Source organism: Copadichromis virginalis, linkage group LG17, assembly GCF_057382275.1.
Source record: "Copadichromis virginalis isolate Kocher_CV1m ecotype Utaka linkage group LG17, C_Virginalis_male_GT1.1, whole genome shotgun sequence".
Taxonomy (NCBI): domain Eukaryota; kingdom Metazoa; phylum Chordata; class Actinopteri; order Cichliformes; family Cichlidae; genus Copadichromis; species Copadichromis virginalis.
Genome location: NC_140634.1, coordinates 3,661,521 through 3,682,683, shown reverse-complemented (window position 1 = coordinate 3,682,683; position 21,163 = coordinate 3,661,521). Strand labels below are relative to the sequence as shown.

Sequence of the window (21,163 nt, the reverse complement as noted above, 5' to 3'; positions counted from 1 at the left end):
AGGGGCGATGGAAAGGGACTTCCACAGTGTGCTGGCTAGCTAAGTGTGAGAGGTCAACACGAAACGCAAAGACTGTGAAATCTATACTCAATGGAATATACTTTAAATTTTACCCTTCACTTGTATGATAAAGCATGCTTGCATGAAATAACATGAGAAGGGGGAAAATGACTGGACTGTACTGACTGTTTGTAGAAGATAACTATGAAACGCACATTTTACACAATTCACTTCAAAGACCAAATAAATATCATCAACATTTTTTGTTTGTAACAAAACAAAAAACTGCTGGAAGTGACTGGATTTCAACTGACCTGTGGCCCTTTTTGTATTGTGAACAAGGATTTAGAGGGGAAAAAAAAGAGCGCATTATGTATGTAGATTAGCAGACGAGCTTGCAGATGCTGATGTCGTGCTGGTTTCTGTTCATCATCTTCCAGCAGCTGCTCAGTTGGCCTCGCTCCACTCGACAGAGCGCCAGCGACCTACCAGTTAGAGAAACAGGCTTGTGACTCCAGGATCACCGCCTAAAGTCCCAAATGAGGGGGAAAAGCTGTGCAGAGGAAGTAAATCAGACTCATCTGTCCCTCCACTGACAGCTGTTGCTACTGTCATGTCTCTGGCCAAGGCGTTTAAGCTCCAGGTGTAAGGTGGCCAGTGGCAGATTTCCAAAATTCACAGCTCATGTCATAAATACACAGCCAAGAGTGAGGAAAAAAATAGCTTGATATGGGGAAAAGTTGTCAGTGAGTAACTTATGTTTCAAATTAATGTTAGTGGTCGAGCTCGCAGGATAGGCAACCCAAACAACATTGTTTTGCTCTCGGAAAGCCACCATATGTTCAAGTGTTATCACATTTATCTCTTAGGGTAATACAGTTCATTTGGTGAAGCCAAGGCAAAAGCAGTTTGCAATCTGGGATCATGTTCATACAGACAAAACATAAAGCAGCCAATGGGCAAACCTGGACTTGATCACTGCTACGTGAACACACACATTAGACTGTGACTTCTGTTTTTAGGGCCCGAGCACCGAGAGTGCGAAGGCCCTATTGTATCTGCTCCGTTTCTTCTTCTTATTATTATTCAGGCAAAACAACGGCCTTTCCGAGGGCCTAAACATGGTCAAAAATTCATGAAATTTTGCACACATGCCAGGTCTGGTGAAAAATTGTGTATTTTAATGGTTTTACATATGAGCACTGGGAAATGGCTCTACAGCGCCACCTATGCCTTGTTAAATGCAGCCCTACGACCACATCGTTTGAGCTACATGTATGAAATTTGGCACACATGTGTATCATGCCAAGACGAACAAAAGTCTGTGGGCCCATTGACGCAAACCCAACAGGAAGTCCGCCATTTGGACGTGAAGGTGACATTTTGGCTCTAATTTTGCCAGTTCCATGCCTCGAACTTTTTCGAACTCCTCCTTGGGATTTGGTCGTATAAGCTTCATCTTTGGTCAGTGTCAACTACACACCTGGGCCATGTTAAATTGCGGAGCTTTTGAGTTTTCACAATATGGTGAGGCCGTGGCGCCATGGCGAATTTCGATGTCTCGCCATGAAAATCTTATTGCCTCTCATTTTGTCATACATTTTCTGACCTTGACCAAAGTGAACACATATGATAAGGCTCCACCCCTGAACATATTTCAACTGCCATATTTGACATCAGGGACAGCGCCACCTAGTGGGAACAGGAAATGTCATGTTTTACACTTTGGGGTACAGTATTGTGATGGGTGACATCTGCAGCCTCAAATTTCTCCAGGAAAGCCTTAAGAAGTTGGTCTTGGGTTACAGTGAAAACTGTGAGTTTTCGCGAAAGGGTGTGACCCCAGCAGAATGGCGAACTTTGATGTCACGCCATGAAGAAACAAATTGGTATAACTCAATGAAATCCAGTCTGATCAGTACCAGACTTTACAGGCATGATGTCAGACCCGCCCTGAACGGATTGATGTGCCCATTGTCGGGAATACGCACAGCGCCACCTAGTGGCAACAGGAAATGTCATGGCTTTAATTTTGTTGTACTGATTTTCACAGGTTCATCGTGGCCACCTCAAAAGCGGTGAATATCACAATCAGTCCTTCATGATGCTTTAGTGCGAAAATTGTGACTTTAAACTGAACGGCGCACCCTGGTGGCAACGCTGTTCACCATGAACAATGAAGTGGGTTTTCAGGGGCTTGGAAAGTTTAAAAAGTCTTGAAATTTGGTGCATACCTCCAATGTGATGAGGGCTTTTTTGCTATGTGATCATTTTCATTGAATATCCCAAAATGGCTCCACAGCGCCCCCTACAAAATTTCAAAACCACAGCCCCTGCTCTGTGTTTTATGTATGAGTCTGAAACCTGGTAAGCTTATGGAAGATATTAAGATGTACAAAAAAGTCTCTTGGAGCAATATCCCAAATCCAACAGGAAGTCAGCCATTTTAAAATTAATGTGCAATTTTGGCAACAATTTCCCCTCTTTTCAGGCACCGTTCTTTGACGAACTCCTCCAAGGGATTTCATCAGATTGATGCGATCTCCAGTGTGTGGAATCTAAAGACCTTTGTGATGTTAAATTGCGAAGCTTTTTGCGTTCAGGGAAACGGGGTGGTAATGGCGGCACGTGGTTTCAATCACTCGCCAAAAAGCAGTAATCTGCTGTCAATCAAAAACACAATGTTCAATCTCTCCCAAAGGTCATAGGCGTGATGAGACTCGAGCTCGGAAATGTTTGTTATGCCATTTGTCAGTAATAGAGCGCCACCTAGTGGGATGCCTAACTAATCATGAATGAATGAGATGAAATGTTAGCTGGTGGTTAAATGCATGAATTCCATCAATGTGACATCAGATCGGACGTGCTGGTTTCAGGTGTTGGGCGTGGCTCGACGCGCCGGGGGTGCGAGGGCCCTCATAACGCTGCTTGCAGCTTTAATTAACTTTATTTTTCATAAAGTTTTAATGAAGTAAGAACTGATTATTAGCGTTGTTTCACAATACTTTGAGTCTTTTACAATCTGAAACGGGACCTGAAAATTTAACTGTACATGAAAAAGACAAAATCATAGAAGCTGCATCCACCTGACCATGAAGGTTAGCGTGAACTTAACAGACTCCTGCTTCACTTTACACACATTGGTGCTTAGAGTGCTTTGTGCTTAACACGTAATTTAAATGTAAGATTAACATGATTTCACATATCCTAATTAGCAAGCTGCTATTTTACAGTATCTGCCATTGTAAAAACCTTCAAACACTGCTAGTTGGCTGCATCGTTGTAGAGTTGTTTGTATGTGCGTGACAGATATTTCCTTCCTTTCTCACTCACTCTATAAGCAACTGTGCTTCCTCAAACTTCTTTTTCCCAAGCTGGCCAGACCCTCTGCAGTCAGAGCAGGTGGTGGATCAATGGGCTTAGTAAGCGACTGGGACAAAGAGCAAACTGCACGAACACACACAAACACCCGGAGCGAACGATGGCGTATCGAAACACATACTTGCATTGCTGCAGAAGCTTGCCCTTAGTGACCAGTGCAAGAGTCTGGATTCAGCTGTTTCCAGGCAGGACTAGAATCATTTTATGTGACAAGAAAAATACATTTGCAAGAGTTTTATTTTTGCAGGTTTTAACACAGTGAACTCTCACACACATTAGGGGTCTGCAAGGTCTTGATGACTCTAACGTTTTCTTCCTTCCTGGTTCTTTAAACTTGTTTTTCCAACATAGTGCACAGTCTGCTTTCACCACAGCTGGACTCACCATGGAACAGCTGAAAACTGCTGTGTGAAACAAGTTGTAGAAATATGTTTCGGTTCATTCTGGTAATGGGATGCTTTTGGGAAGAAACAGTGATTTTATCAAATAAATGTTCTTGCCTTGTGTGGAAGTCCATCTGTTAAAATTGATCCATATGAGAAAATAGCACAAAGAAACACTGTGGTACACCTATGACAAAGGTTGACACACAGAGGACACGCCGTTGGGACCAAACACACTCGTCGCCCCCAGTGTTTTATTAAGAAAGCAAGCCAGAGCAGCTAAAACTGCTTTAGTCACTTTTAATGGCAGGAGGGCAGATGCCAAGGGCAAACCAACACTACATAAACACTTAGTCAACTCTGGTTAAAGTGAGGGGTAATTATCTCACAGTGACGAAAATCAGCGGTTATGCAGCCGTCATCTCATTAACAGAGGGGAAACACGACACTGCCAACACCACTCAGCCGCAGAGCAGCCAGAAATACAGATTTTTCAAAATGGCAAAGAAGTCCAAGATGAAACTGTTTTTGGTCAGTTGGTCAACTGCGGTTAAAGTGGTCATCACCATCTTTCTGACCAGAAAAACAAGAGTCATGAGGGGCTCTGATCATATATGACTCTTATTTACTGCTAGAAATCTGTGGCTGGGTTCAGGAGAAGTGAGACTTTGCATATACAAGAGGTGGTGAAAGAATTGCCAACAGCAAAGCGTATTATAAAGGGAACTAGTTGAATCAGTTTTACTACTACTGCTAACTAGTCAGTCTGCATTTAAAAATCAGCACAAAACCAACAGATTGCAAACTCAAACCAAGTGTGAGTACTTTATACAATGTAACTTTTTCTCACTCAAATAATATATGAAACCATTACTTTATCTTAGCTCTTGATCACTTAAATCCAAATAGAAGTGAGAGCTGCTCATGACAACACTGTCTCTGTTAATATATTTATATCCACAGGTTTATAATGCTGTCAGTCGCTGTTGATGAGGGCATCTCCTAAATGCTGCCAAATCTGTCTTACCAGATAAATACTCTTCATTAACAAGCCGCTCTCATGCAACAGTGCTTTAAAACAATATAAGAGTTAGGCTAAAATGCACTCACCATTTGCGACTGGCTCCTGGGGCTGCTATTGATATCCTCCACCTTCTCATTCGCTGCATGAGAAAGGAAATGAAGACATGAGATTTTTACAGTAGACCCATACTGAAATTTAACATCCTGACATCCAGGGACTTTTGAGTTCAAGGTAAAAAATACAGCAGGAAAACTCTGAGATTAGCGCTGGAGAGTGCATGAGTGAGTGCGTGAGCGCACACGCGCGAGTTAAGGTGCAGATCAACTCCGGAGAGGTCTGGGAAGCAAAGCTACCTAATTCGTCAGCTGCCGCCAGAGAGTTACTGACAGGCCAGCTTGGCCTCATTGTCTGCAGGAGGGGTAAAGTTTCAATCTGTGTGTGTGTGTGGGAGAAAGGGGGAGAGAGGGAGAGACGCTGGCGTGAATGTGAGAGTAAGGAAGTGAGACAGGAGAAGATTTAGTGAGACAGACTGCAGAAAGGAAGAAACTAAGCACATAGACAAGAAAGTGTGTGTGCATGTGTGTGTCTGTGTGTGTGTTTAAAAGAAAGGAGAGAGAGTCCCACACAAAGTTTTGCCAAACTGATGAAGATGGAGAAAAAAGGAGAGAGCAAGCTATGACAGATGCCAGAAGAAGAAAAAGACTGTGTGAGAGAAAAGTGTCTGAAAGATGCTAATACTTTATTATATAAGAGCCACTGCTGGGTAACTTACTTGAAAAATGTGATGAATTACTCATTATTACTGTGTGGTTTCAGGCAGCTTAGCCAGTTGTCAGTTTGGGAGGAATTTACTACCAGCAGCTAGCATGGCAGCAGGGACTGCATTTGGCTGCTGAAGTCCTGCCCTGTGTTCAGGGTCTAACCGAATACAGGCTTATAAGCAGCTCATTCAACACTACATGTGTTACTGCCATCCAAAATAATGCATAAGCTGAACAACGTCAGGATGGCACTGTTTGTCAGCGTCTTTGATAGATGATCCTTTAAAAATGTCCTGACATGTGTGTGAAAACAGCTTGGTTACTTGGTCCCTTCTCGCTCTGCTAAGTCAAAGCTGAGGCGGTGGTATGTTTTTACTGCTCTTTGTCTGTCTGTCAGCAAGATTATGCAAACACCACAAAGCCAAATGTCAAGAAACCTGGTGCAATGATGCTCCTGTTCTCTATTAGGATTATTGGAGGTGGATTTTTAAATAATCTGGTTGCAAAATTAAATGCCATAAGCCAAAGAAGCCATGCCAACATCTTCAGCTTGCTTCCTTAATTTATTGCCCTCATTGAAGTTCAAATTGCTGTCTAAAGGAATGAAATGCATGGGAATCAAATTAAATCCCAATATTTCAGAGATCATTGCCACTAATTTAGAAATTCTATTAGATAAAATCAAAAGTTAATTTGGATAATCAGAGCAGGATACAACTCACACTGTGGGGAAGGTAAACAGGAAAGATGATTATAGCCCCACAGATAAATTATACAACTGGCATGGATCCACTGTGTATTCTGCAGCAGTTGTTATTTGGATATAATAATACGATCAAACGGTTTCTTTGGAATGGAGGAAACTCTGGACAAAATTAGCACGTCTATCACTGCCACACGTGTAGGATCCTACAGCACGTCATCGAAATGGCAGAGCTGGCCAAACACTGGACTGGGAAAAATTCAGTTTGAACTGGATCTTGATTGAAAGAGAACTTCCCTCTCCCTTTACTCCTTTATAAGTATAAACTCAAGCTATGAAGCAGGAGTAAACCTAATTTTATGACAATGTGAACAAATATAATGTATTGTATAAAAATGTAGAATCTCTCCTCTATGTGGTTTAATACCAAAATAAGAATTGGTATAAACAGACTATTTGTGGGGCTCAGTGGTTAAGAAATTGTGTCAAAACTGATGGTTTCTTCAAAGAAGGTGATTTTATTTTATTTATTACACTCAAGGAAAAACAGAATTTGGTGGGATCTGGTAATTTTTGGAAACGCCAACAAATAAGGGATTATATAAGAAGAAATATCCAGCTGCATCGAGGAACTATCCCAATGCTGTGTCATTTACAACTTCCAACAATATACCACAAAGCATCCTCATGGTATGAAAGGTGTCCCTGGACAAACAGGAACATCAGCAGTCTTAGGATAACCTGGGGGGAAAAAAACCTTCACGTTCCATGATGAGTCATCGGAGAACATTATTTCCAAAAGCCGGAAATTTGCCAGGGAAGCCAAAGGCGAATTTATTTAATACAAAATAGTTGATATTACTATCCTCGTTCCCTTACATAAAATGGTTTTGATTAAAGATGGTTTATGCTGGAAATGAAGGACTGAAAGAGGCACTTATGTGCATGCATTTTGGGAATGCTGCAAAGTATTTCCTTTTTGGAGAAGATGTTTGGGATTGTATGGACCACCAATGTCAGCAAGGCTCTGGGGTGCCTTACTGCAGCTGAATAGGTTTGTTGTGAGAGCATCAATGGTGTGTTTTGTAACTTGTGCCAGACTCTGAGATTATTTCCAAATCTTAAAAACTCACTGAACAAATGATGGACAGCTTTTGAGAAGCTTTTGTAGAGTTAATTGTAAACGTAAGATGCCAAAAAAGCAACTGGACTGTTTTTATGATTTGTTATCCAAAGACAAAGGAAAAGAATCATTTGATGTGTCTGATCAACAGACTCACTCCATGTCTTTGTCTGACTTTTTCTTGTGTCTTTTTTTGTATTTTGACATTTAATTAAAAGAAAAAAAATCTAAATTTAAAAAATAAGAAACCTGGTGCAAAGGTGGAAAACAGGCAAAGGAGGAACCCCTGTAATGTTAGATTGGGATCACCTTTTATTCAAACTACTGGAAGGATTTTGGTCTTAGAGGAGGAGGTTTACTCTGAGTCTTCATAACAATTGTATTTTAACTGAAATTGAAGTTAGTACAAAACCAAATAGAAACAGTCAGTTGACCTGATCCACCCAATTTATCCACTTATCCCAAAATTTATAGGAGGTCTATTTATTTGTGTCAGGAAATTGTTTGCCTCCCACTGCAACAACATCACTGGCCAGTCTTCAGTCAATCCTTCTCTGTGCAATTTCTGCTGAGACTGCAAAAATCATGACCGATATCAGCAGCTGCAGTTTTATTCCATCTATTTAATCCTAATCTCTCACACATGTTACACAGTAAGGTGTCGTCAAATGAAAACAGGAACAGAAGGAGAAAAAAACAGAGTGAGGGAATCAAGGATGGAGAGAAGCAGGGTGCAACAAGCCAGAGAGACACGAGGCACGAAAAAAAGAGACCAACAGAAAGGGAGAGAGAAGTAAAGACTCTCTGTACTCCAATGGGAGACACATGCCTCTGCACCCATGGGTGAGTTATAGATCTGTGCTCTTATAGTTTGCCCAGCACCCAAAACAAGAAAGAGCTGCTGTGATTTGGCCCAAATTTCAGACTGAGAAACGGCTTCGCTCCAACTCACCACAACAAAGCTCAAATACTGTGTCTGTGTGTTTGTGTGAGTGAGTGGGTGGTCGATTCATCCACCAAACAGAGCAAACTATAGACACACACACACTCTGTTGGTAATACATGGGCTTCATCCATCTGTACTTCATTAATATTCTTTTTTTAAATATTGAAAGTTAGACTCAAAGCAAGACTGTACACTGTTTGTATGAGAGAAGTCAGTGTTTCTGTCTCTTCATGACTGTATCTACTTTACCTTTTTAACTGTGATCTGCACAAAAGTGGATTAAGTTAAAACACTGAAAGAGAACACACACAGATGCTCACCTATGATCTGGATGATCTGTGCCAGCAGGACTCCATCGGTGACATCCTGGCTCAGGTCCTTGATGAGACGCGGACAGCCAGACTTGGCCAGGTAGTGATTGGCCCAGTCTGTGTAGATCTGTAACAACAGAACAAACACTCTGTCAGTTTGTGTGTATTGTTTTAGACCCATTAGTTACACCACACAGGATCCCAACAAATCATAACATTAGTTACGGGATGTCGAAAAGTTAAGAAAGACTGTACACTGAATGGCAGAAAGGAAGGGATGCTGAGTTTTGTGGCTTTGCTCTAAAGGCTACTTGAACCTTGCTGACTGTGATAGCCTTCAATCACAAAACCAGTGCTGAGATCCCCTCCCCGCCATCCATCCTATAACAGCGTTCTGCTCTGCTCCTCACACTTTACAAGAAAAGTGGTAAATGCCTGCCAGGGAATAATGTTCAAACACTCGGATTCCTTGCACATCTTTGCTGCTCAGGCACAAATATTTCATCAAGGTTTGACATTCGGGCCCAGACACGAACACACAAACACACAAACACACACTTCATCCTTAATACTAGTTCTCTATCTGATGCTGGCATTTGATTTTAAAATGACAGACTGCACAACTAACAAATTTTTATTTTTATTCCTATTTATTCTATTTATCCCCTTCGTATATTTTATTTATATTGTCTCTGTATTTATATATATATGTGTGTGTGTGTATAACTCTGTAACTTCTGTCGGTGCTGTGCTTTTTTGGAAATCGAATTTCCCAGAGGAACCCACCCGAGGGATTAATAAAGTTCTATCTTATCTTATCTTATCTTACTACTCTGTGTTTCTATACAGAATATTTAATGAACACCCAGAAAACTAGAACACTGCTAAACAAATTTGAAACAACTCAGAACAGATTTGAAAAGTCTTCCTTGATGTGTAAAACACAGATCCAGATGTTTGCAGGAACAGGTGAATTCACTTCCTAACTGAATCTTTCAAACCTGGAAGGGCAGCAAGTCATACAATCCTTTGCATTGTCGCCTAAAACTCTTAACAGAATCTTTATCTTTCATTAAAGCCCATAAGCTGACTGATAAGTGAAGCTTTGTCTGTTGAGATGCAGATAAGTCTTGACAGCTGTTGCACATTCACCAGGCTCCAGAGATGAAAGATGTGAATCACATTTGGCCTCCAAGTGCTTGGCCCCATGCACTATACAGAAGAATCAGTGGCTATGCAGGGCCAAGGATTTCCCTCTAGCTTGCAAACTTTACCCTTGCCCTTCAATCTTCAAGATTTCCTTCCAGACTTCTCTGACTAAGAGTCAGGCAGCAGTACCAGCTCTTCCCACTGTGATGTGGGTGCATTTGATGCAGATTTTAATAGACAGCCATAGATGAAGTCTTTCGTCCTAAAAGGCTCGAATGGAGATGCAGCAGCAGCCCATATAAAGACACCAACTGCTACAGCGCTGCTTGCTAAAGCTGTTCTTGTAATCCCAGATGAAAAAAAAAAAAAATCCAACACAGACCTAAACAGCAAGAATGACTTTGTGAAGGGAAAATCCCCTCAAAAATGTAAGATCATCCATTAGGGTAGGAATCTACAACTTAAAAAAGGATCAGATTCTCTTGAGTTGAACTTTGAGATTTAATCATGAATAACAAGTCTACATGAAGCTACACAGCAGCTCAAATTTGAGACATTTCCTAAGAAATTTCCATAAAAGCCAACCATTTCCCATGTTGAAGTAATCCTCACATCCCCTCATTTACCTCACACGCTGCTCCCAATTAAAAGCATTTCTCCCCCGCTCTTTTCTTTTTCTTGGAAGCGGGAAGTTTGCTCCTTTAAAGTTGCCGCCTCTCATACATTTGTATCTGTTGTGGTTTCCTTCAGCAACTTTGTCCATGATGAGAAGTCGTAAAGTGTAACCCAGAAAAAATGAGAGCCGTCATCGGGGAAACTCCCGTTTCAATATGAATGCTGGAAAACAGACATCCGTTAAGACCTGGTCGCAAAAAAGAGGCGCACGCTCGCAAATGAGGAGACTTGCGTAGACGCACTGAAAAACACACTGTAAATGCAAACCGCGTCCCATCGGGGGGCAAGTAAACAAACAGGAAAGAGAGACTGGGTGGGGGCGGCGAAGTGTGTGAAAAAAAGGAATAAAGAGTGTGTGGCAGCTACAATCACAGCAGGCTGCAGGAAATTTCAATAAGGCTTTTGCAAAATATGCTCAACTGCTAAGGTCATCTAGTCGACACAAGCTCAAAACTGAAGACCAAAGATGAAGGAACGGGGGTTTGATTTGTATCATATTTAGCAGCCACCGTCTTCTGTTCCTGTTCCCTTTTAAGGATAAGGAAAGAGATGTTTAAGGCCTCTGCGGGGGAATGCAACCAGACACACTCATGTGAGCAGTGGTCAAGTTTCCATAAGACACACTTGGGTAGACAATTCAAAAAAAAAAAAAAAAAAAATCAAGAAAAAAATGGCAAATTATTCACTTCTACTCATTGAACTGGTCAGTTTGTCAAATTTAACAGCTGGTGGCAATAATTCTCCAGTTAGATGCCATTGGACCATTGCAGAAGAAGAAGGCATAACCAGAGAGTCAAGATGCAAGTTTCATCTATTAATCTAACAGAGGTCAGACTCTCTCAGGCAGCACTCTTTGGTAGAGCAGTGTTAAGGTTAAATGCTTCATATGAATCAGAATTAGTCTGCTTTCAGTGTATTGACACCTCAGGGAAGCCCAAAGAACTTTTGTTTTTGCAAATATAAAACAGGTGGATGAACTTGGAGGGAGTAATCCCTTGAGGAAGGTGTGATACTCAGCAGATTCAATAAATTGGGTGAAATTAAGGCTAAAATAGCCAGCTGCTTCTGCATCTGCTGCAGCTCCTTGAGGGGTATGACTCTAATGTAAACAACATCTTCAGAGGTGTGCATTATCAACATGTTTACTTTCTGAATTTTAAACTTTGTTTGCCATGATGTGGCAGTTCATCTTGCAGACTGATAATTGTAATGTTTCATTGAATGAGATTCCAAGAATGCTCGACAGACCAAACGAGGCAGATGAAATATCAAATCGGGGACCAAGGCGACGCTGTTACAATAACTTGAATGAACATGCAAACAATTTCTGAATTGATTGAAATGGCTTCCAAACACAAAATAAACAGGTTAGTTTACACATTTTGTGTGGGTTGGGGGAATTTTGCAAAAACTTGTACAAACAGATCGACTTGTGCGACAGTTTTAGTAAAACTTACCACAAACTTTACCTTGCTTTTACTTTATTGCATAAGTGGACTAAGATATTCACTTTTCCTGTGGAGGAAATGTGAGTTGTACAATGTAAGCAAGTTTGTGACAGCTTACTCAAAAATGCTGAGTCACCTCGAATGTTTGTTTTGTACTACTAACCATCCCACTTTTGAACAGTGTTTGCTTAAAGATTCACATTCAAACTAAAATATGTTGGGAAAGCATACACCACCACACTGGAAAACCCACTTTGCTTTTGTCCACAATGCCACCAAGCTATGAAAATATATGACACACGGAGACATTGCTGTAACGCCTTTTGCTGTAGGAAAAACCGTCTTATGTTGTTCCAGATCTGTGTCTGGGCATTTTGGGATATCTGCAGTCAGCTGATCGGCTTCAAAGAGGGGAAAAAAATAAACTTTCAGTAGAGCTCAGGCACAGCATGGCAAACATGAAGAGAGACTAAAAGAAATAAAGACTCTCCGTTTCTCACTCCAACTTCAGTTAGAAAGAAAAAGGTAAGAATGAAACAAGCCGATGTTTGGAAATCTAACTCTAGTCCTGACTCCAACATTGACCTGGGAGCTCTCCTCACCTGTCTCCTCAACCATCTGGTCTTACTATCTCTTCTCTGCTCTCTGAGCTTCTGACAAAGCGCACACATCAAAGAAACATTTCTCAAGAAGCTTGCCTCCTGTCACTGCGTGAGCACCGGCTCACTCCCATTTGAGTCTGTCAGCCTCCTGTACTCGTTAACCCCTCCTCGCTGAGTCCCAATTGCTTTGGGAAGCAGCAGCTGGCACTACGACAGAGGCAAAACATCAGCAGTAACGCCACCTTCAGTGGTGCTGACTGAGACTACTGACATCATAGACTGACACACATGCTGGGTGAGACAACACACGCATGCATACAATACAATTTCCAAATGCCCCAGCTTCTCATATGCAAGTAAACACACACAATTATTCCCCCTCCTCCTGGCCACCCTCCTTCCTCTTTCTCTCTTTCGGCAGCCAGCATCAATCAGCAGAAGTCCAGTATCTCTGGTGATCTTATCCTTATTGGTACCACATGAAGTAGCTCTCGCCTCTTTTTCTCCACCTGCTCTGCAGACCTCTCTTGTCCCCTAGCTTCCCAAATACTACTAACAAGCAGCTCTTACCCCCGGAGCAGACAAACTGCCTTCAACAGTCCTGATCACAATGCAGTGACTACAGCTACGCAGGTACTATTGGCAGAGTCTGCAGTGGCGCTGCTCAGCCTCCGGGGGGAGCCAGGTAAAAAGAGAAAGATGAGATGCAGGAATGAGGCACAAATGGGGAAGAGAGGAAGTTCACCTATAAAGTACTCACTGTATTCATTAATGTACTTCTACTGAATGACTGTTAATGCATGGCCTCTTTAATCAGGGCATCATTCCAAAGCTGTCTAATAAATTAAGAGCTTAATTGCATTCAAGGAGTTGGAGCAGATACACAGTCACTCGGAGGACATTTAGCTGTGTAATGCCGTTTGAAATATGCAAGCCAGGAGAGAGACGTCTCTTCTGTGGCTGCACTGGCTCAGAAACCAACTTGGCACCAGTGCCGCTCCCGCATGGGTTCTAAATGTAATTAAACACAACATGAAGCCGCATTAAGTAAACGAGCAGTGAGCCAATGGAATCAATGGTTCCGCCACCATTCTCTACTTCATCTACATCTGGTTCATGACAAACCAAGGGCTGCTTGGATCAGACAGAAGCAACACTGGTTAAAAAAAAAAAAAAAAAGATATCCACAAAAGCTCTAGCTCAACAGAAAATCTGTACTGGTTGTACTGTTCAGCTGACAGGTGATCTCTGATAGGATCCAAATAAGTAGAATTTGACAATTTCTTCTCCTGAATGTGCGAAAGAATAATTTCAGCAGAAGAGTCAGCAGGTTGGCACTGTGCTTGTAATACCTGGCTGCAAATGCTCTATAAAGGTAAGCACTTCAGCACATGAATGTTAAAGCAGAGCTCAAGCATCAAATCCTGCACAGGTCTTTCTTCGCAGAGAATGTCAGACAATCCAATAAAGTAACAGTAAACTTATTCAAGTAGAGTGAGGCATCGCAAAGTAGTGCTGAAGAAAGTTCAGTAAATGACTGATTTTAAATTTGAAAGCAGTGTGCTACAGAGAGCCAGCTAAGGAAGAGTGGAGGTCATCATTTCTGACTGTCGAGTTTGAGTGGCTTGAACTTTTTAAGATGTAAAGTGCATCTAAGCCGATGCTCTTTAAATAGCAAATTCTGGAGGAAGCAAAAGCGTCAATCTGTTTCTGTAGGCTCAGTAAAAACAATGACTTGCATAACGCTCGACATTCTGAAGTTCTGCTGAAGACGACTTCCAAACCAGAGGGAGCCATGACATTTCAGGGCAATAACTTTTGGAATGGGAGCAACTGACAATCTGCAGCTGCATTATCAAAGCAGCTGGAAGCCATTTCTACCATGAAAACCTTCCTGGTGTTTCCAGGGATAAGTCTGACTCACAAAATGTTACCTCACATCTTCATTATCTTGTTCTGGCATAGCAGAGAGAGGGAGAGAGACCTTCAAGCCCACCTAATCTAGAGGTAATAAGAGCAGGCGGCCATCCAGCAGGTTTTACTCCAATCTTGCAAAAACCCAAGTGGGGGGAGTTTACAAATCATAGACTCAAAGTTTCTTTGTGGCCAGCCTGGCGCTATGAGGGATCAAAAATAAGAACTTTATTTACAGGATGTATAATTCTGCCGAAAAATACAGGATTGGACCTAAAATCTGGAGGCCATGAACGGGATGAGTGGGAAGCACCTTTGTTGTTATGCCAGCTGTCAATCACAGCCAAGCCTGGATATGTTGGGTTCAGATATGTGGGGCTGAGAGAACAGTCACGTTCAATTTACAAGAATGGTGAATCAGAGTTACCCGGGGACAAAACACACAAGATAAAAATTAAAGAATAAACGAGAACAACAGTTTATGCAAGCCTAAAAGAAAAGGAAGCAGAGGCTAATTAAGTCAATTCTCCTTAATTCTCTGCTCTTGGGCTCTTAAATAAAAGTATTACTCAACATTTCCTGTGAATTTATTCAGTGTGCATCACTGTTTGCTTGGCTTTATCTTTTCCAAGGAAAACCGATTAAACGTGTGTCTGTTTCAACGTCTTGCTGCAAATTCGCCCAGCTGGATCCATTTATACCACTCAAATTTATTGAGCATCTCCATGGCAGACAATGGACATGCAGTACTAGCACCAGAGTAGAATGTGAGTGTGAGTACATTTTATACATTTTCTAAGCTATTCTAAACGAGTCAAAGCAGTAATTTGTAACTTTCAGGCTAGTGCTGACCACATGACATCACTGCAATCAGCCGATAACACTAAAGAAGCACATGGTGCTAAAACCTGAAACATTCAGTCATCACTTTCTCATGCCACAATCTGCCAAGCCACATTGTCATTTCAGGGGAAACCCTGAGCAGAAAATGACATAATTGCACGGCTGGGAGAGGTTTGGACACACAATCCATGCTGGATGTGCTTGTGCGCGTCAGTCAGCGCTGATCTCCTGTAGTTCAGCAGGACTGAAGGCCAAAGAGCAAGGAGAGGAAGATGGAGAGTGAGAGAGGGATGCTAGCCAGACAAAAAGGAAAAGAAGCGGCAGCTCCAAAACAGCCTCGAGACAGATGAGCACAAACACAATTTAGAGACAGACAGCGGCAGGCAGACCGTATTCAGACAGAGATGAGTTTGTTGGCCAATTTGATAAACTGTCTGTGGTTATAAGCACCAATTACAGACAATCATTTGCCAAAGCAGCAAAATTTAAGGTAGCACAGAGGGGAACTATTACATCTTGCTTTCCATCACTCTGTGCCAGGAAAAAGGCTCAAATATCTCTTATCATTCTGTTTTACAAAGCCAGCCTGGCACAAAAAAAACTAAATGTTACGCTAACTATAAAACACCAAGTATAATATAACTCTGGGGCTGTGACTACGAGCATCAGCACTTAAGAATCCATTTTCTGCTCAACTTTAACCTTCGCTACGAGGTGAACGGACCGCTGGGGGTGAGATTCTTTATACGAAGCACACTATCACTGGATCAACTCAGCAGCTAAATTATGTTTATAAGACAGAACCCCATGACCGCCATTTGAGAAAGTCATTTTTATCCAACCTCCAAACACACTCTCAGCTAGAAGCTGTGACACCAAACAAGGAGCCAGAGGAGTAGATTTGCATCATCTTCAGGTCTAACAGATCGTTGAAACTGCACAGCTATAAAACAGAAAGGTGAGGTGCTGAAATCACAATATTTACAATGCAACGTTCAGATCCAGGCATGAGTAAGTGTGTATTATGGAATCTGGCAGTGTCTTTCTTCCTATACTCTCTGAATAAAGGAACTTCATATATTTTATTATATGCATAAACTTTAGTCATATATTTTCGGTTTTTTGAATCATTTTATTTTACCACTGTTATATAATGTCCTTCGCTCTACAGTAGGTTTTATTACTGGGATTAAAAGAAAATTACTACAAGTCCCACAAACACACTAAATCGCAGCTGTGTGTTCAAAGAATCATCTCTTCCTCCAAAGTACATGTTGACTGCAACAGATGCCGGCGAGGTCACACGCGCACAGTGCACGCTCACATGGAGGTTTATAAGACGGTTGCGCACGCAGACGCAAACAGTACAATACTTTACCATGGAAACCGCAGCAAGTGAGGCAGCGTCTGGCCTGCCGGCTCTGTGGCCTGTGATCCAGACGCTGCCACCACTGTGCCGGTGAAAGACACGCATAGTGTCAGTCGCACACAGTTACACAAATATATGAGCTCTCCGTGGCTCACCCGTATTCTGTGCTTTACAAAAGAATCCACCCTAAAACAACAGCACAAAAAATGAATAAGTAAATGTTGATTTCAAATCCAGGTTCCAGACAAGTACAGCTTGAGCCAGCTCTTACAGTCAGCAGGTATTTGTGTGATATGTAAACATCATGTGGGGAACTGTCTTAATTAGCCACTCAGCTCACCAGATGAGCTCCTTCTACAGGCCCAGATAGCTATACACCTCACCATAGTGATAACAACCTTAATTTGGGGCTTGTGTTGAATGCCTTTCCTGTTTAGAGGCCTTAACAAGTGGCCTGGGGCTTCCGGCTGTCACCCAACTATTCCGGGATGCCACAGGGCTCTATAATCATTCGTTCTGACCTCTGCAAGCTCCGCCCAGTCAAAAACACACAAATAAATCAGAAGAAACAAACAGGCTACCGTGTCATTAGCTATTCCTGTTGTAGCACAAAGCGCTGCTAGAAATATATGGACACAAACAGCTTCTTATCATGATGACAATCCACCACGACTCCGTCAAATCATTCCCCCAGAGGGTTTGAATTATTCCCTAAACCGATTCCAACAAAAACCAAATCATGAGGACATGATCTGTGTGAGTCATCGCTGGCCTGCTCCGATTAGTCACACTTCCTCATTTTTCATCAAATCAAGATGAGTCAGCTGCTGAGTTTGACTGGCTGTGGTTGGTTGACAGCATCAAATGGGCTCCAGTAAGGCACGAGTTGGAAATACTTTCACCGACAACAACTGTTGCTTTTGCCATCATAAACTGTTTGTGAAGAAATAAGAATTACTTGCAATTAAACATTTTATCAAATGCACATGGGAAAAAACGCAGACATACAGTAAGTCACTTGTGAGACGGGATTGCTGAGATTTGCAGACCTTTACCAGCACATGGCAGAAATGCTGCACCAGCTGCTAAAATCTTGACCAGGTATCAGCCCCACTGGACGTTTCTGGCCTTTATTGTTTGCGTACAAAGCCCATTTATTAGCCAATTTACATGCTGTATACAACACATGCCTGTTTGGTTTCAGTCGGGGCTGCCATCTGCTTGTTGAGAAACAAATTAATGTAGATTGCTAGATTAATGGGTTTTTGATTGGGTGGCAGCCAGAATGCCGAGAGCCAGAGCCTGCTTTTATTAACAAGCCTCTCAGAGGACGAGGACAGGATGGCGACACTACGCTCGGCCACTTAGTGAGCGGGTCAGACTGCAAAACTGCTGATTGTTTAGTACACTATTGACTCTGAGAGCACAATGTGAGTCGTCCGTGATAAACACGCTTCTGCGTGAGCATGAGAGAGAGCCATTTCTTTTAAGTGGCTGGTTTTACTTTAAATTAAATAGTTTCTTAAAAGCAAAGGGAAATACATCACTCTCTCCTTTCTGTCTCAATGCAGTGCATTTTCTTTTTTGTTCCATCAGTGAGCAGCAAGAAAATATATTTTGATTAGTTATAGGTTTTGGGATAAGGATGAGTGGTTTCCAGCCTTGACTGACACACACTGGTTTCACTCTACAACACTTCGTATTCCATCACTCTGAGTAATCTGTATCTTTCACAGAACTAACAGTAGAGGGCACCATAGCAGAAACACCAGCATTTGGCTTTTGTGGCGCTGCGGGCTGCCTGAAAGCAGTCCGAGGGTCGTACGAATTAACTTAATGAGTCATTCATGGATCGCCTGTGAATCACTGTTTGAGAGTGAAAGCCAGAAATGGCTGGCCACTTCAAAGCCTAAGTGGCTTTGGCTCTTTGGTTAGTAATGAGGCATATTTCCCTCTGTTCTCTGCAGCCATAACCTATAAACCAGATTCCCCCTGCCCGGGCCTTAAAGCAACAGATCTGTGAGATGCAGTGTCTTTTCAGAAGGTGTGACTTATCAATTGACTGTGTAGCAGACAGGGTGCAGGCAATTTAAGATGGACATTTTAACCTTTTTCTCTTTTTATTGTAATACTACCAATGCTGTTTTATTATTATTTTTTGTTTCTTAGACTGAGTTTTACTCTCCTCTTTACTCATCACCTAGTCAATGTTCGCACAGTAGAAACAAAAACGTCTAAATCTAAAATACAAACGATACACAGAATATAAAGAAAGTCATCTCCATTAATTTTACATATAACTTATAGTTTGTAATTTTCTTTTCATTCGTGATTGTTATTATTGATATTGGTGAATTAATTACAGTGCAGTGAGGCTCTATCAGTGAAGTAAGGGCATCCTGATATCTGCTGCATTCATTTTGACTGTACCTTTCTTTACTCGGTGCTTTTATTAACAAGCCTCTCAGACTGCTCATTGTCATTCCAGCAAATCACTGCAGCACTGATTTGCTGGAATGACTTAACTTTGATTCTCTTATGCTATTACCCTAATTGTGCATTTCAAGTGCCATGTGAACAATGAGAGCACAGAGCAGAAAGGAAACCAGACACGTTAGCTCCATTATGGAAAGACATGTGGCATTCATTTCAAGCAACAGTTTTTAAGCATACTTAATGATGTTGGTAATCCATGGAAGTAAATTGTATTGGGAACTTGTTTAAAAATAATATGGGATATTGTAAATTCTCAAAATCAGTGCAAGCTGACAGAGTTTATGACTCCACCTGGTGCACAAAGCCCTAAAGAACTGCCTATTTTTACCATTTCCAGCCATTATATTTCTTCCACTGCAAATTGGGGTAAATAAAGGACTCAATCTACCCAAATATAAAGGTCTCCCAAATTCTTTTACACTATAGATTCTGCACACCAGACCTCCACAGCTTCTTCACATTCATCTCCTTTCATTGCTGAAATTAATATGCTTGAGATTTGCAAAAAGAATCTGTGCGCCATGAATGAACCTCTTCGTGCCATCAACAGGGTCGAAAAAGGTCGATAAACTTCAGTTTCCTGTAGCTCTTTTGATGTCAGACGCAGGGGATTCCATCACGGCACTTCTTCAAATAGTTTGAAAGAGAAGCTTCAAGGAAGAAAGTTCACGATGCAGAGATACCTCATACCCAAGAGTAATTTAGCAGAAAGTAAGATTTAATGCTGATTAATATTCACAGTCACTGAACTGATGAAGCGGTCAAACACAAGCCAAAGCTTTCATTTAGCAGCAAATATTTAGTCACCTCCCAGGGCAAAGTGGTTATCATTCAGTGCCTGGCGTGCCAGTTCTGTGCTGGCACCAGCAGAGGGACCTGCAGACCAGAGGAAAATGGCCTTGATCATTAACTCTCTCGTGCCATTAGTCCCCCGTGGTTTTTACAGTGGCTCCACCAGCTCAGTTAAACCTTACCCGTCTACATTCTACAGTGACATCATTCATAAATCACTGTGCATTAAAGCAGCAGAATTAGCAGCTAATTAATTTGATGAGCTACCAACATAGGTAATAGCGGGATGAATGATTTATGCTTATCTTTATTCTGTCCTCTCTGTACTGCTCTTATCTACAAGCTGTGCTTTGTTGTTGCAGTTGCCAACATCTGTGATGGGGATTAATCAACTTTATCTAATATCACATTGTATTTGATAAACATTTGTCTCGACAGAGGAAAGAGTGGAACTAAAAGCAACAGTATATTAGTGTAACAAAAAATGTGACTGCATTTTTTAGACTAGTGCTCATCCACTGAAAAAGAAAACCCACGGCAAATACAGAACCCAGACAGACAGAAGCTTGGTACCCACGGGAGAGTTCCAGTAACAGTCAGCTTATGCAATCTGCAGCCATCAAAGAGTTACACCGACACCGAGTAAAAAACACTGCTTAAATAACGGCTGTGGTTAGCTTGGCTCTTAGTACCCACCAGCCCTGACATTTACTGTAAGTGTAGTGTCAATATACTAAACATCTGGAGCTGGTGGTCCGTGACTGGGCCTTGAATCACAGGTGACTGCTGCTGAGTCACAGAGTTTTTTTCACTCAGCCCTGCTGGAAGTGTCTTCTCCTTTCACTCAGACTGGGAGTTGCTCATTCTTGGTTTGTGTGTCACTGTTGGCATTTGTTTATTTTCCCAGTTTCTTTTCTCACATGCTGTTGATTGATTGTGTCTTCATGTGTGTTGATTGTTTTTGGTGTTTTGATTACAGAGATTTATAGCTGAGGCTATCAATCAAACGCTACTGCTGCAAGGGCTGCAACAGCTGTTCACATTAATATGTTTTTTCCTTTACTAATCTATCTTTTTTGGTCAATAATATGTGAGGAATTGATGAAAAATAGACAGAGTTATTGTTTTGACATATAAACCAACTTTTTTTCTTTTCCCTCCATCCAGCTGTTCCAGAGGTTAGAGTGCAGTCTGTCAGGATTTCCTTGTTTTGAGTTTTGCTTGTGACAAATTTAAAATTGGA

The 21,163-nt window shown here is 41.6% G+C and overlaps 1 protein-coding gene across 4 annotated transcripts in view; it reads right to left on the bottom strand.

Annotated features, from left to right (window-relative positions):
• Nucleotides 1-21,163, bottom strand: part of nav3 (neuron navigator 3) — a 180,377-nt gene that overhangs the window by 121,237 nt on the left and 37,977 nt on the right. For all 4 annotated transcript variants that reach the window (XM_085436874.1, XM_085436875.1, XM_085436876.1 and 1 more), the window contains exons 2-3: nucleotides 8,642-8,759; nucleotides 4,875-4,927 (exon numbers count right to left, since the gene is read on the bottom strand). In XM_085436874.1, coding sequence (XP_085293000.1) covers nucleotides 4,875-4,927; nucleotides 8,642-8,759 — 171 coding nt within the window. The remainder of the gene's footprint in view (nucleotides 1-4,874; nucleotides 4,928-8,641; nucleotides 8,760-21,163) is intronic.